At 54.7% G+C, this 15,560-nt stretch overlaps 1 protein-coding gene across 3 annotated transcripts in view; it reads right to left on the minus strand.

Annotated features, from left to right (window-relative positions):
- Positions 1-4,371: 4,371 nt before the first annotated feature.
- LMF1 (lipase maturation factor 1) overlaps positions 4,372-15,560 on the minus strand; it is a 94,725-nt gene continuing 83,536 nt past the window's right edge. For all 3 annotated transcript variants that reach the window (XM_037157174.2, XM_053671509.1, XM_053671508.1), the window contains 5 exons: positions 10,788-10,971; positions 10,250-10,403; positions 9,798-9,981; positions 8,450-8,562; positions 4,372-7,891 (listed from right to left, as the gene is read on the minus strand). In XM_037157174.2, coding sequence (XP_037013069.2) covers positions 7,717-7,891; positions 8,450-8,562; positions 9,798-9,981; positions 10,250-10,403; positions 10,788-10,971 — 810 coding nt within the window. In that variant the 3' untranslated portion in view covers positions 4,372-7,716. The remainder of the gene's footprint in view (positions 7,892-8,449; positions 8,563-9,797; positions 9,982-10,249; positions 10,404-10,787; positions 10,972-15,560) is intronic.

Consider the following 15,560-nt stretch of genomic DNA (forward strand, 5'->3'; position numbering starts at 1 on the left):
TTGTCTCTGGATTCACTAGCTAAGCATATTTTTGAGGTTTGAGCGTGTTGTTGTGTGTCAGTCACGTGATCGCTTTATGGCTAAGGATTAGCAAAACAACGGAATCATCGCTCTCCTGCTGATGGACTCCTGACTGTTCTGTTTTCTAGCTCTTATGAATAAATCTGCTACTAACGTCACTTACAGGTCTCTGTGCTTCCATTTCTCTTGAGTAGACACCGAGGGGAGAAACGGCTGGGTCGAGAGGTGGTAAACGTGTAATGCTTTCAAAATGCCAAACTTTTCTAGTGTTGTTCCTTTTCCATTTTGACCAGTAACGTGTGTGGCTCCTTTGTTATCTGGTTTTAATACTTTTCTTCATTAAGTGATAATTTCTCCATTAAATTTTGGTTATAATTCACCAGTCAAGCTATAATGGCCTATAAATTTCTTTGTGAAGTTTGAAAGAATTCAATTTATTTGTTATGGGGGTGTTTGGATGTTCTCTCTTCATGAGTCAGTTTTGGTAACTTGTGTCTTTCACGATTTTTTTTTTCCATTTCAACTAGGGTGTCAAATCTATTAGAATAGTTGTTTACAATAGTCTTTCAGTGTTGATAGGATCTGTAGTGATGTTCCCTTTTCCCTTCTTGATACTGATAATTTGTGTCTTCTCTCCTTTTTTGCTTGATCATTGTCGCCAGAGGTTTACCAATTTGATTGATGTATTCAGAGAAGCAGACTGAGTTTCTTTGACTTTGTTCTCTAATGTTTTGGCCTGGAAAGGGCACTAGTTTTAAGCAAAGGTCCTCCTGATGATGTGGGACGAGTTCCCACATCATCAGGACAAGGTGCCTCTTCCCTTCAGCCTGGGGCGCACCATTCTGGCCTTCACCTTCTTTTTTTTTGCACCAGATTATTCCTTTTGTGCTGTTATCCCCTTCCTTTTTCAGAAATTGACCTTAACAATAAATGAACCATTTAGTGAATAATCATTGGCATTTAGTACATGACAGTGTTGTACAAGAATCACCTCTCTCCAGCTTCAAGATACTTCATCACCTCCAAAGAAGACCCTGTGCCCATCAGCAGTCACTCCCCATTCTCCCCTCCCTCCAGCCTCTGGCAACCACTGATCTTCTTTCCAGCTCTATGGACTCAGCTATTCTAGATATTTCATGTAAATGAAGTCATGTAATTGGTGACCTTTCATGTCTGGGGACATTTTCAAGGTTTACCCACATTGTAGCATGTGCCAATACTTTATTCTTTTTTTGTGGCTCAATAATATTCCATTGTGTGGGTAGATCACACTTTGCTTATACATTCATCTGTCGGTGGACATATGGGTCGTTTTCAACTTTTGGTTATTTATGAATAATGTCGCCGTGAACTAGTACCTGCTTGTGTACATTTTCCATTTTTTAAAATACATACCCCGAAGTGGAATTGCTGGATGATATGGTGATTTTGTGTTTAACTTTCTGAGGCACCGCCAGACTGTTTTTCACTGTGGATACACTATTTTCCATTTCTACCTGCAATATACAAAGGTTCTGAATTCCCCGTGTTCTTGTCAGCACTTGTTATTCTCTATTTAAAAAGTTATAGCCATCCTGGTGGGGGTGAAGTGGTCCGTCATTGTGCTTTTCATATGCATCTCCCTAAGGATGTTGAGCAACTTTTCATGTGCTTTTTGGCCATTCGTATGTCTTCCTCGGAGAAATGTTTATTCAGGTCCTTAGAAATTGGGGTGTTTGTCTTTCTGTTGCTTAGTTGTAAGAGCTCCTTATATATTGTGAACACTAGACTCTTCTCAGATACATGACTTGCAAATATATATTTTTTTCATTCTTTTGGTTGTCTTTTCACTTTCTTTACAATGTTCTTAGATGCACAAAGGTTTTTTAATTTTAATGAAATCCAATCTTTCTTTTATTGTTCGTGCCTTTGGTGTCCTATTTAAGAACCCATTGCTAATCTAAGGTCATGAAGATTACCTGTGTTTTCTTCTAAGTGTTTTAATAGTGTTAGCTCTTATGTTTAGGTCTTTCATATCCATTTAGAACAAATTTTTTTTTTAATTGATTCAAGAGAGAGGGGAAGGGAGAAAGATGGGAAGAGAAACATTGGTGTACGAGAGACACACATCAATCTGTTGTCTCTCACACTCACCCCAACTGGGGATTGAAGCTGCAACCCAGGCACAGGCGCTGACTGGGAATCAAACCCACAATCTTTCAGTCTGGAGGGATGATGTCCAACTGATCCACATTGACTGGGGCGTGAACTGATTTTTTAATGTGGTGTGAGGTACACCACTTTATCCTAAACCTTTCCTTCTTCAGTGTTTAGATCCATTTTCCCCAGCACCATTTCATGAAGACTCCGTCCCCCATTGAATTGTCTTGGCGCCCTTGTTAAAAGTAATTTGGCCATATGTGTGAGGGTTTATTTCCAGGTTCTCCACTCTATTCCATTGGTCTATGTGTCTATCCTTATGCCAGTACCACACTGTTTTGGTCATCATAGCTTTGTTGGTTTTAAATTAGGAAGCATGAATCCTTCAACTTTCTTTTTTTCAAGATTATTTTCATTACTTGAGGCCTTTGCAATTTCATATGAATTTCCAGATTGGCTTTCTGTTTCAATGCAGAAAGGCCATTGGAATTTTGATAGGAACTTTGACTTTGTAGACCACTTTGAGTAGTGTTGTCATCTTTTTTTTTTTTAAGATTTTATTTATTTATCTTTAGAGGGGAAGGGAAGGAGAAAGGGAGAGAAACATCAATGCATGGTTGCCTTTCGTGCGTCCCCTGCTGGGAACTGGCCTGCAACCCTGGCATGTGCCCTGACTGGGAATCGAACGCGATTGTCTGGTTCGCAGGCCCATGCTCAATCCACTGAGCTACACCAGCCAGGGCTAGTGTTGTCATCTTAATATTATTAAGTCACCCAATCCATGAACATAGATAACCTTTCATTCATTTAGGTCATTTTTAATTTCTTTTTGCAATGTTTTGTAGTTTTTAGTGTATAAGTCTTTCTCTTTCACCCCTTTGGTTAGGTTTATTCCTAGGTGTTCTATTCTTCCTGATGTTACTGCGAATGGAATTGTTTCATTAGTTTCTTTTTCCAGTTGTTCATTGTTAGTGTGTAGAAACACATCTGGTTTTTGTGTGCCGATTTCGTGCCCTGAAATTCTGCTGAATTAATTTATTAACTACAGCAGTGGTTTTACGGATCACTGGAGTTTTCTGCACAGTCATGTACGATGTGATGCTTCGGTTGACAATGGGCCACAGATACAACAGTGGCCTCCAAACTTCATGATGGAGCTGAAAAGTTCTTGTCAGCTGGTGATGTCAAAGCACAGAGCGGTCCTGTCAGTGGTGACGCTGTTGTGAACAAATCCATGACGACAGGCACGTAGAAGTATGGCAGATACAGTGATATTAAGTACATAATTCTTCATAATAATGACTATGTTATTGGCTTATGTATTTGTTATGCTATATATTTTATCATTATTTTAGAGGTTTTCTTCAACTTACAAAATAAAAAGTTGGCTGGAAAACAGTATGCTGTGTCATGCCGGTGGCAGCAGCCCTCACATCCTGGGTTTGCTGGTGTCTTGATTGCACTGTGTTCTCCAGCTTGATTTTGCTCCTGGTTGTTTCATATAGTGACATGTGACCCATTTGTAGCTGAGCAGCAGCTGGGGCCTAGATGTGTAGCCAGTGATGCCATGTGGGTGTGTGTCTACATGGCAACAAACAAAATTGCCCAGTGACTTCTCAGAGTATCCCCATTGTTAAGCAGTACATCCCTGTGCACAGTGGCACGTCCTCTGTAAATGGAGATAGTTCTACTTTGGGTGAATAGCAGTGGCCAAAGCAGGTACCCTGGTCTTGGTCCTGAGTGTGTTAGCTGTGGATTTCTCACGAGTGCCTTTTATTATGCGAGAGTGTTCGATTTTGTCAAAAGCTTTTTCTGTGTCAGTGGAGGCGGTCATGCTGGTCTGCATTGTTAACGTGGTGCAGGAACCTTCCAGCATGTTGATTTGTTTTGCTAGTCCTTTTGTTGAGGACTTTTTGCATCTGTAATCATAAAGGATGTTGGTGTCTGTCTGGATTTAACAGGGTAACACAAGCCTCATAAAATGAGTTGGGAAGTGTTTTTGAAAGAGTTTGGGAAGGATTGTGTTAATTCTTTAAATTCTTGGTAAAATTCAGTAATGAAGCTTTCTGGCCCAGTATTTTTCTCTGCTGGGAGGTTTTTGATTTGCCTCAATCTCTTTACTTGTTATAGATCTTTTCAAATTTTTTACTTCTTCCCAAGTCATATAGATGATCTAATCTGCATATAATTGATCATAGTACTCTATTTTTTAAGGTTGATAGTAATGCCCTACTTTCTACAATCCTAGTTATTTGCTATGACAGGAGTGGCTCAGTTGGGCATGGTAACACAAAGCAGGTCTCCAGCCTGATTCCTGGTCAGGGCACATGCCTGGGTTTCGGGCCTGGTCTCTGGATGGGGTGCCTGTGAGAGGCAACTGATTGATGTTTCCCTCACACATCTGTTTTTTTCCTCTCTCTCCCTTCCTTCCCCTTTCTCTAAAAGTAAGTAAAATCTTTAAAAAAATCTAGTCGTTTGCATCTTCTCTGTCAGTCAAGCTAAAGGTTTGCCAATTTCATCGATTGGGAGTTTTGAAGGTTGATTCGCTGATACACTGAGATCCACTTTCCCTAGTGGCTTTGGAACTGAACCCCTGAGGATGACTGTGTCCTGAGCAGGGCTCAGGGGAGCATACTCATGACCCAGCAGGTGCCAGAATGCACTTCATCGTCTTTGAGTGAGTGAAAAACCATTGCGGCAACTAAGACGCTGAGCCCCTTTGGTGTGGTGAAGGCTTGCAGACACCTCGCCTCATGTGCAGCGTGAGTCCTCCCTGGGCCAGGCCCTGGGCTAAGCCTGCTGCTCCAGACGCCAGCAACCCTGATGGAGGGTACCTTGGTGTCCAGGGTCCCAAGTCTGACGGTCCTGGGAGAAGGCAGTGGCACAGGTGGTCCAACACGGGCATGTCCACCTGAGTTCGGTGCCCATTCAGTTTCCAACAGATGCTGTGCTTCCTGTCAGGCAGGGCAGAGAGGGAGGGAAGAACGTACCCTCTTTCTCCCGGACTTGGCTGTTAGAGGGAAGGTGAGGTAATAACCCCCTGCCTCATGTCCTAGAACACGCCCTCTGCTCTAGAAGTTTCTCTAGGGCTGACCAAGAATCAACAGATTCTCATGAGGCTGGAGGGAAGGCAATGTTGGGAGGGGCAGATACAAACAGTGTTTGGGCCTTTTTCTGTCATTGGGTGGATGGTTTATGCAGCAAACCTGAATTGGGTGCCACTTGGCACTGGGGGACCAGGCCAACATCCCCACTAGTCTAGAGCATGACTAGGAGCAGCCTGGGGTCCGGCGAGGGTAGGGTGAGGCAACCCTGAGGGGTGTGGGCCCCCAAGGCCTGATCCGCTGGCGGGTGTGAGGAATGGGGAGGATGCAGGGTGCGGCTGAGGCAAGGGGCAGTGACCCCAGTGTCCTGCTGAGGGAGGTGGCGCTGTGGCAGGCTGCTGAGGTGAGGAAGGGTTCAGGCTGGCTCGCTTTGATGGGAGGGTGTGGCCTCAGGAGAGGCTCCAAAAGCTGCTGACAGATCAGTGGGTGTCGGGGGCAACTGAGTCTGTGGAAGGAGAGGCTGTGGGAGAACAGGTCTGCTGGCTCCTCCTGGGTTGGAAGGTGGAGGCTCACTCTGGCCACTGCGCCCTCAAAAGCTGGCCCTGGAGTGGCCTGTGATACCTGGGTAGATGGATGTTTGTCCCGTCCCACGATGGGGATGGGGCTGTTTGGCTCCTGAGGCAAGGGACTGCCTATGACACTGCTGCTGGCTCTAGCCCTGTCCACTGACCTAACCATCCCTTCCCGTGAGCATCACAGGGGGCTCGGAAGGCTTTGGGGACAAAGATGGATGGAGACCCAGAGAGTTCAGTCTATGATGCTGGGTCATGTGGCAGTGAGCCCAGGGGCAGAGAGGATGGGGGGGCATCATGGCTCCTGGCAGGGAGGCACCCGAGGTTCTGGGCAGGGGTGTGGAGACCCACTGGAGCCAAGGTACAGGGTCTCTTCAGGCCCTCTGGCGCCCCCACCCACTGGCAGAGCCCCCAGGATGGCTGCCCAGGCGGTGGCTGGTGGCTGGCAGCCGCGGGCAGCCCCGCTGGCTCCAGGCTCTGCGTCTGCGGCCTGGCCTGCCCTGCTGTAGACACAGGGTGCCTGTTCCCCGAGAGCAGGGACACTGCCTCTCTGTCGGTGCCTGGGCCCCCTGGTGGGAGGGGGTCTGTTCCACACAGACTTGCATTTGTACCCACCTCTCTTGGAGCTCTCCGCAGTATGGCCAGGTTCCCTGGGCTGGCAGGGCTGGGGCGGGAGGAAGGGGTGGGTGGCCATCCCCACTGGCACTTGCCAGGCTAGGGGAGCAGGGAGGGCTGCCTGGCACCCCTGACCTGCTGTCTCCTGGGTGGGGCCGGACCCAGCCTCCTCGGGATCCCTCAGCCTGGCCGACCAGGTTTAGAGCAGTGCCATGGGTGCCTGGCTTGTCTGGCAGGATGCAACCCCACTGACTGACAGCTCCCGTCATGTGGTGAGGATTCTGGGCTGCACCCTGGGTTTCACTGCAGTGGGGACCCAGGCTTGCCAAGCAAAAATTAATGCAGCTTAGCTTCTGCTAAATGGGCCTCAGAACTGCCACCCTGGCACCCAGGCTGAGGTGGAGCACTCTGCTGTCCCCTCACTCAGCAGGCCAGGGAGCGGGAGGCTCTGCAGTGTGACTGGGGGACCTGGCCACAAAGGAGCATGGGGGCACTTTACTCAGGGTCTGGCGGGGGCAGCCCACCCAGGGGGGCACGAACGGTGTGTGGACACTGGTCACTGGAGACGGAAGCAGGGCCCGGGTCAGCCTGGAGGGACGTGTGTGGTTTGTGGGGGTTCCGAGGAGGGAGCGGGCACGAGTGGGGCCTGGGAGCCTTGGCTTCTCCCAGGCTCAGCGCCCGTCCTGGACATGCGGCGGAGAGGCAGGGACTGAGATTTTCCTCCTGGCCATACCAGGCACACAGCAGGGGCGTGCTGCTGAGGGGTACGGGCCTGGCTGTGGATGCTGAGGGGACCCTGTCCCCAGCCAGGCCAAGGCTAAGGCCAAGGCCAATGGGAGAAACCAAGGCTCTGTGTACTGGGTGCTGGTGGTCCCAGATCAACCAGAGCTCTCTTGGGACACCCTGGTCCCATCTAGGGGTGTGGTGGGGCAGGGAGCCTTCTGACTTGCCTGGGACCAATTGTGGAAGATGAGAAAACATGCCCTGGCTGGTGTGGCTCAGTGGACTGAGCGTTGGCCTGCAAACCAAAGAGTCGCTAGTTCGATTCCCAGTCAGGGTACATGCCTGGGTTGTGGGCCAGGTCCTCAGTAGGGAGTGGGTGAGAGGCAACCACACACTGATGCTTCTCTCCCTCTCTTCCCCTCTCTAAAAAATAAATAAATAAAATCTTAAAAAATAAAGCAGATGACCAGTCAGGATCCCAGCAGACCCACAACTCCACCCCGCCTGCTGGTTTGCTCTCCTGGACGTCAGAGTGCAGGCGGCTGTGCTGGGGTGCCAATGTCCTCCCACTTTATTGCTCAGGGCACAGGGCCTAGGCCCCTCTATTCCACTTCTGGGTGCGGCCAGTCCCGTGATCTAAAGTAGTCCTTCAGGTCCCGGAGGCTGAGCGGAGGGAAGTAGGGGCCAATCCTCTTCCGGATCCACCACTTGCCATCTGCAGCGTGCAGGCCCCCAGGGCGGCTGAACTTGTACCTGTAGTGCTCTCCCCTGACCCACCTGCAGGGAGGGTGGGCGTCAGCCTGGGGCCCCTGCCTGGAGCAGCGGCCTCTGCCTGCTGAGGCCTAGCCTCTCAGGGGGCCCCAGGCTCAGGGTCCCAGGGTTGTACTCCAGGAGGAGCTGCGTGTCTGTCCAGGAACTTCTGGGAGCGGGGTGGAGGGGGGCTGCTCAGGGAAGCCGGAGGGGCCCATGAGAAGCCCCCATCACAACCAGGCCCTGGACCAGGTGACGCGGGGCAGCAGGATTCCAGAAAAGTAGACCCCGTGGTGTCTGTGTCAAGGAAGGCCGAATGCTCAGTGGCCGACTCCCGGAGCCCAGCAGGCCGAAGGGCAGGACTTGCTGTAGGCGGCCCAGCCTCCCCCGGGAGCCAATGTTCTTTCAGCAAGTGAGCAATGCTGGTGAAAGGGGGTCACCTGAGGGCCCGTGGACCTTTGCGCCCCGGCACATTTCTAGGAGATGGAGGCCTGGCCCCCAGAGCATGTTCTGCATTTGGGGAAGCAGCCCTGAGAGGCAGCTGAAGCCACAGTTGGTGGGTCCCATGTGGGAGAAGAATCTTACCTGGGGGGGGCCCTGTCCGCAAAGGGGTTAAGGGCCAGCAGGGACAGAGCCTCGGCATCGTTGGCCAGGAGCTTGCCTGCCAGGTGGATGACCCACTCGTGCTGCTCGTAGGTCTGGGGACAAAAAGAGGAGGGGTACTTGGGCCACCACCCCTGGGTTGGCGCTGGGAGCCCTCAGGATGAGGCCACAAGCCTGAGCCCTGTTGTGGGCAGAAGCTGTCAGGGTGTGGCCCCCAAGGGCCAGTAGGAGAGGGTCTGCCGTCTGCTTGCTCCCTCCAGAGGGCGCTGCCGCGCCACTCCCTACTGCAGTCAGCCATCTGTGGGTGTGGGACTGAAGTGTGGTCAGTGGGCTGCCCTGGGCGCCCATGCCCCATTGGTTTGGATTCCCCTCCAGAGGGGCTGCCAGCTTCCGTTCTCATTTGTCGGCCAGATGTCCACAGGAACCGTTCATTCATGTGCCTGGGCTCCTGCCCCACTGTCCTGTCTTTGGGTAGCTCGGATGAAGCAGGCTCAGGGCCCAGCCATGCCAGCTCACCTCTTGGCTTTGTCACCTGGCAGCCCTGGGCTCTCAGGTAAGTGACGGAGCCTTCCCTAGGCTATAAGAATGGGTGAGATGGGTCAGGGGGGAGGGGAGGTGGCATCTCCAGGCTCTCTCTGGCCCAGGCTGCCACTCTGTGAATGTCGGCTGCCCTGGCATCGGTCCCGCCTGGCCTCGTCAATTCTGGTAGGGGGCCTTTGGGAGGCAGATTGTGGTACCTGGTCCCCCACAAGGGCATCTGAGGGCGGCCCCGTGGACCCGCACCTGAGGGGCCCGCTGCTGTCCAGAGGCAGAGCCTGTGTGTGTAGCAGAGCACAGGGCACGACCTGGAAGAAAGCCCGGCCTTGGAACCCCCTGCCCTAGCCAGGTGTCTGCCCGGGTCTAGGCTGCTCCAGGAGTGAGACCTGGCCCCTGGGAGGGTGGGACCCTGGGAGTGCTGTCCCATGCTGCTGCCTGGCCCTGGATCTTGGGTGGCATATCCTGGTTTGTTCCTCAGTGGCTCAGGAGTGAAGCGAGTTCTGCCTCGAGGGCTGGGAGTGTTGTGTGAGGCCGGTCACCGTGGGGGCTGCATTAGCGCCCATGGCTGAGTGCTGTGTAGGCTTCAATGTTGTTTCCAGTGGGGTCTGATCTTACCTCCCACCTGCCTCTCCTGCTGGCCCTGTAACAGGTGTTTCCAGGGCCCTGGGTGTGCCTCCCCACAGCCTTGGGGATGCCAGAGTGAGCCAGAGTGATGGGAGCCTGAGTCTGCTGTGAGCACCTGGATGTGCGGGACTGGGGGGATGGTGGGGCAGGAGGAGGAGAGGGCCCTCACCTGGAAGGCCGCGAACCACATGAGCCAGTCAAGGCGGTGGTGGTAGGGGGAGATGAGACATGGCCGTCTCCTCAGGTCACCTGGCTTGCACTTGAACTCATAGTCCTCCCACACGGTGTCCGGTGCGCTGGCATTGGGGCTGGCCGTGCCCTGCAAGATGACCTCTGTCCGCTCCCTGGTGATGCTGTTGAGGAGACAGAGTGAGCATGGGCTGGGCCCTGGGCAATTGCAGGCGGGGCAGTGACGCTTCTTCACCCGGCTCCCCGCCCCGGTCAGACAAGGGTGAGGCTGGAGCTGCAGCTGTGGGTGGAGCAGGTGCAGGTGAGGGCTGGCACTGGGGGTGGACCAGCCCACCTGGCTGGTCAGGCCCAGGTCTCCCACATGGTGAACAGGGAGAGACCGCACCCAGACTAGAGTCAGCCAAGACGGGAACCCCAGGGAATGTAGGCTACCTTCCAAAGGCTCCGTATGTGTTGACAATTCTGAGGGGGTTGAAGGAGCTGTTCATGACCTGCTTGGGGCTCAGCAAGTTGAGGACCACAGGGACGCTGAGCCAGGCGACCAGGATGCCCAGTGCCAGGTTGGCCGTCTGTCGCACCACACAGCCTGGGCCCAGAAAGAGACAGCCGGTAGGTAAGCTTCTGCCCCCTGGGCCCAGACCCCAACCATAGGGAAAAGCTGAGGCCACCCCCACCCCTCAGCTGGCCCCCCAGACCCTGGTCTCTGTCTACGCCCTCTGGGCTCTCAGAAGTGGAGGGCAGTCCGCTGGTCCCTGCTTGGGATTCTGGGAAGGGGCCTCTGCATACAACCTCCATTTTCTCCCAGCTAAGGACGCCCCCTGAGGCCGATGTGGAAACGGGGTCGTGGGAACTGCACCCGTGGGGTGGGCCTGGCTGTCACTAAATAAGAATGGGCCAGCACCTTTAGGGACCAGCTGCCTTGGGTCCGGGAACAAAGGCCTTACGCTCACATCCCCAGGTGTCCACCTACCGAACGTCAGCGCAGGCCGGGCCTCCCGGGCTTCCTCCTTCTGCATCCTCAGGACTTGGTCCTTGAGGCCACCAGGCCCAGAGGGAAATAGGAACCCTATGGCGGCATCGTCGAAGCAGGCGACACTGGGAACAATGGTCAGCCAGTTCAGGAAGCTCAGGTTCCCGCTAATGATGAGGACCACCTGAGGGACGGAGCAGAGGATAGCTGCCACACCCAAAACTCAGGGCTCGCAGTGCTCCTCCCCAGGGGGAGCCTGGCAGCCTGGCTGTCCCCTCCAGCTGCCTATGCTCTGCCCGCTGCACCGCCACACAAATTCAGCGGTGACTCACAGACGCAGCCCGCAGAGCTGCCGAGGCCGCCGTTTCCCAGATTCTCCCTGGAAGTACATGTGGGCGCGTGTGCTGTTGCCTGAGGGATTGGGGTGGCGGGAGGCCACGGGCCAGGCTGCGTGCCTGTCCTTCCTCAATGTCTGTCCCAAGGACATGCCCTGAATGATCTTGAAGGCGGATTCTTCCCAGAGCCCCCAGTGAGGCCCTACCTGCTGACACCTTGATTCCAGCCTCTGAGACTCTGCTTGAGACCGCAGCCAAGGCTGCCCTGGCTGTTGCTCCCCTTAGGTGCCCATCAAGAGCAGGAAGATGGGGTGCACTTGCCTGTCTGTCTGCTGCCCTATCCCCCACACCCTGGTGCCCACGTGTGAGGCTGCCCCTGGTCCGGGCATCCACTGGGATGGGCGTGGCAGGTTTCTGGCAACTTGTGTGTATGGAGCTATGGGTTCAGATGGAGCCCACCTCCTTGTACTTTTATAGGGGCCACAGGGACAGGACCAGTCCAGGGCTGTCTGCTGGGCAGCTCTCTGGGAGGCTGGTCCCTGCTGCTCCTCAGAGGCCTCAAACTGCCCCAGTTGCTTCTGGGGCAGGGTCTGGGCCAGGGTTGGATGACACAAGGCCCAGGAAGCCCAAATGTGTCTGGAGAAACTGGCATGTCCCACAAATCCCACTGAAAATGGTGACCAGGGAGGTGGAGCTGCCGTGTCTGGACCCACCAGGTCCACCTCTGTGGCACCGGTGCTAACGTGGCCATCGGAGGGGTTTCCAATGAGGATCGCCCCCAAAGGGACCGAGGCCCCTGGCCGTCAGCACTGAGGCCACAAAGGGGTGCGAGGCTGACAGTGTGGGGCTCTCCGACATGCCCGGCCTGTCTCAGAGGACTGCATGCTGGAGCTGCCTCCCAGCCAGAAGTCTGGGAAGTTCCTTCTGGCAGGGCACATTTTGTAAATTGCCTTAGAGACTGGAGAATGGCCCTTCTGGCCTGACTGTGCCCCGCTGCTGGGTGGTGGGAAACAGGGAGTAAATGGTCCTCCCCTGAGGGGCGGGGCGGCCTCTGGGTTCACAGCTTATCCACGTGCCCCAGACACAGGCCTCTGTTCTCCAAGCCCCCAGGGACCCCAAGGGCTGCTGAGCAGAGAGCTTCCTCAGTGATGACTCCAAATGACCACAGTGGATGACAGGCTGAGAGGTGGGCAGGCCTCAGGCCCCACTGGCCTGTGTGTTTGGGTGCAGCCTGGGACACAACCCCACACCTCTGGAAAGCCCGGCCTTCGAGGGCGGCAGCCCGGTAAGAGCAGGTCTGGCTGGTGGCAGGAGGTCCTGGCCCACCAGGGATGCCCCAGGCCGGGCTTCCGGCCCCGGAACGTGAGCTTCCTGGGGCCTGCGGGTGTCCTGGAACACAGGGTGGCAGGGCAGGTGGGGAGGAGCGACACGACCACGGCACACACTCTCGTGGTGCAGGTGCAGGTGGGACGCTGCAGATGCTGCAGGGACGGGAGCCAGAGGGACCAACGTGACACAGGCATGGGTGTGGCCTCTCTTCCCTTTAAGTCAATTTTATTGATGTGAATGATAAAATGCACCCATTTTTAGCATATATAGTCCAATGGCTTTTGACACCTTTACTTCTGTGTAAATCACCACAGAGGCCAGAACTTCTACCCCCAAAAGACTCCTGGTGACTATCTGTGCCAACCCCTCCCACACCCTGGAGTCTCTGAACTGACTTCTGTCTGCCCGTTGCTCTGCCTGCTCCAGAGCTCGGTTCCTGGGCTCGCTCAGCTCCGGGCCCTGAGACCCTGCACTTCCCGGCCTCAGGGCCTCCCACCCCCCGCAGAGGGACACAGGTGGGTGTCCCCCCGCCCTCTGGTGAGTATCGGGGGGGCCCCCAGGACTTGACTATCATGAGTCAAGTTTCCACATGCAGAGGCGTTGACTAGTGTTGGGTCATGTGGCGATCTGGGCCCCCCTGGGCTTCCGTCTGGGACTGTGAGCAGCAGCTTGGTGATTTTACCTGGGGTCCCCCGTGAGCAGCCACCTTGAGGGGTCTCTTCCTGTGCTGAACTTCCTGTGTCCTCTGAGAAGCACCTGTTCAATTTTCTTCCCATTAAAAAAAGCCAAACCCGCTGATTCCCTGGGCTGTGAGAGTTCCTTGTCCGACATGCGCATACTGTGATCATTTCCTGCCCACCAGTGGCCCGCTCTTTTGTTTATGTTATGGTCTTTTTGGAAAAGATGAAGTTTTAGTTTTTTGTGAAGTCCAAGTTATCAATTTTTTAAATCTAAGAAGTCTTTGCCTACCCCAAGGTCATAAAGATCTGAAAGGCTGTGGATGGAGCGCTGGTCCGTCTGGGTGAGTGTCCGACGGGCAGCCTGAGGTGAGGCTGAGAACGCCTCTCTCCGGGCGGACTCGGCGTGGAGCCCCCAGGCCCAGGAGCCGGCTCAGGAGGAGAGAAAGGTTCGAAGGCTGACGGGGCCAGGCCTACAGGAGCCCCAAGTGCAGGGAAGAGCAGAAAGGCGGCCGCGGCTTCCAGGAGCAGCGGAGGAGCTGGAGCAAGCGGGAAGGGTCAGGGTCAGGGTCAGGATCAGGGTCTGGGATGACTGGGCTGCTGAGGGTAAAGTGTCTGTAGGGAAATGAGCTGCCCCGAGCCCCGGCCTCTGAAAAAGAGAAAACTCTGAGCCGGAGGAAGAGCCCAGTAGGCCAGGAACCCACACATTAAACAAAACGAAACGAGGGAAAGACGGACAGGTACCGAACTGGGGAAGCAGAGGAGGGGCATCTGTCACATGAGGAGAATGGCCAGATGGGCACTGTCTAGAAGGGACTTTGAGAAAAAGATGAAACAGGGCAAGCAAATGAAAATGGTAAAATCGCCACAGAAACAAGAGGAATAAAAAGGGAATTTCATGAAGTTCACATGTAAATACACCTCACACCTGACCACGTGGACACATTTCTGAAAGAAATGAGACCAAAACCAGCCAACAGCCACCTCACAGGCAGAGCTTCCCCACCCAGGCGGCCTGGGCTGGAACTGTCACTGCGGAGAGGGGAGCAGCCTGGGAAGGAGGCGAGGTGACAGATGCAGGGGGCAGGGCCACCCCACCTTCACCAGGGGTGTGTCCTCTTTGGATGGTGGGCAGGCTGGGATGTGCCATCTCCGTGTGGCCCAGCCCCTGTCACCTCCGCTCTTCTCCAAGGCTGAGCAAAACTCAGCTGATGCCCCAGACCCTTAACTGCTGAATTTTAATTAAAGCTGGTCTTGATCCCAGCTGGTCTTGATCCCAGCAGTCGGCGGTCGGGAGGAACGCAAGGTCACAGACGCCAGCCTAATGAGGGTCTGTGGGAGGAGCCGGCCTGTCGGTGGGTCAGGCCAGCTTTACGGATCATGACGGAGTTTTATGATGTATGACATGAGAGGTTGTGGGTTCACGGCTCTCACTGGATTAAGTTGGAAAACTAGTTTTGTTGGCTATGAGCCCAAAAATAATTATTTCTTACTCTTCTCTGTCTATGATGTTAACAAATGCATGCCAAACACAGCCCGGCCAGTACCGCTCTGGGCCGGCAGTTCCTCCTGCCAGCCCCTCTGGGCCTGTCAGGGTCCTCACGCCTCAGGTCTGTGCTAAAAGGGCACCTGTGGGCAGAAGGGCTTCTTCCTAAACTCTGCAGACACCACTGGCCCCCGACGGCCTGGGCATGGGGCGCTGGGGCTGTGCGGTTGTGGCGGGAGCTAGGGTGCTGACGGGTGGGGCGGGTCAGAGCCCCGCTGCCCAGACCCCTCTTCCACCACAGGGAGGGCGTGGGGCTGGCAACTGAGGCCTTTGGGGTGCCGTGGCAGGGTGCCCGGAGTCCTGCGGCCACGCCAGCTCCAGCCTCTTTCACATTCCCTTTGCGGTTGGTCTGGGCCAAACCTGATGGGACGGGAGTATCTGATTCCTGCTCCCCTCCTGCGGGTCTGATCTCTGGTTTTCATCTCCACTGAGTCTCTCAGCTGCAACTTGAGGGGATGATGTCACAGAAGCTCAGCTGCTCTGCTGCGCTGCCTCTGGGATCCTGGCTGCTGACATGCTGCTCGGAGTGGCTCTGTGCCTTCTGGTAAATGCTTTGCACCGAGTCTGGCAGGGTTCAGTGGACAGCTGGGCTGCTGCATCCAGGAGCCCCTCTCCCTGTGGCTCCGCCAGGCAGCTAAGGCCTGCTGTGCAGTGGAGATCAGGTCAAGGACCGGCCACTATCCTGAGGGGCTGCTGTCTGGGGCCACGAGGTGAGAAAGCACCTCTGGCCCTTCACTGCCCAATTCACAGCTGAGATGGCCGCCAAGGCCGAGGAGACCCAGTGTGTGGCAGCCCTTCCACTACAAGCGGGACACGGCTGCCCCTCAGGGCTCTAGTGAAGAGTGGGATGGAGGGAGGACAAGCAGCCCCTTCCCAAGGTCCGAGG

Source organism: Artibeus jamaicensis, unplaced genomic scaffold (assembly GCF_021234435.1).
Source record: "Artibeus jamaicensis isolate MK-2021 breed Jamaican fruit bat unplaced genomic scaffold, CSHL_Jam_final contig_700, whole genome shotgun sequence".
NCBI lineage: Eukaryota > Metazoa > Chordata > Mammalia > Chiroptera > Phyllostomidae > Artibeus > Artibeus jamaicensis.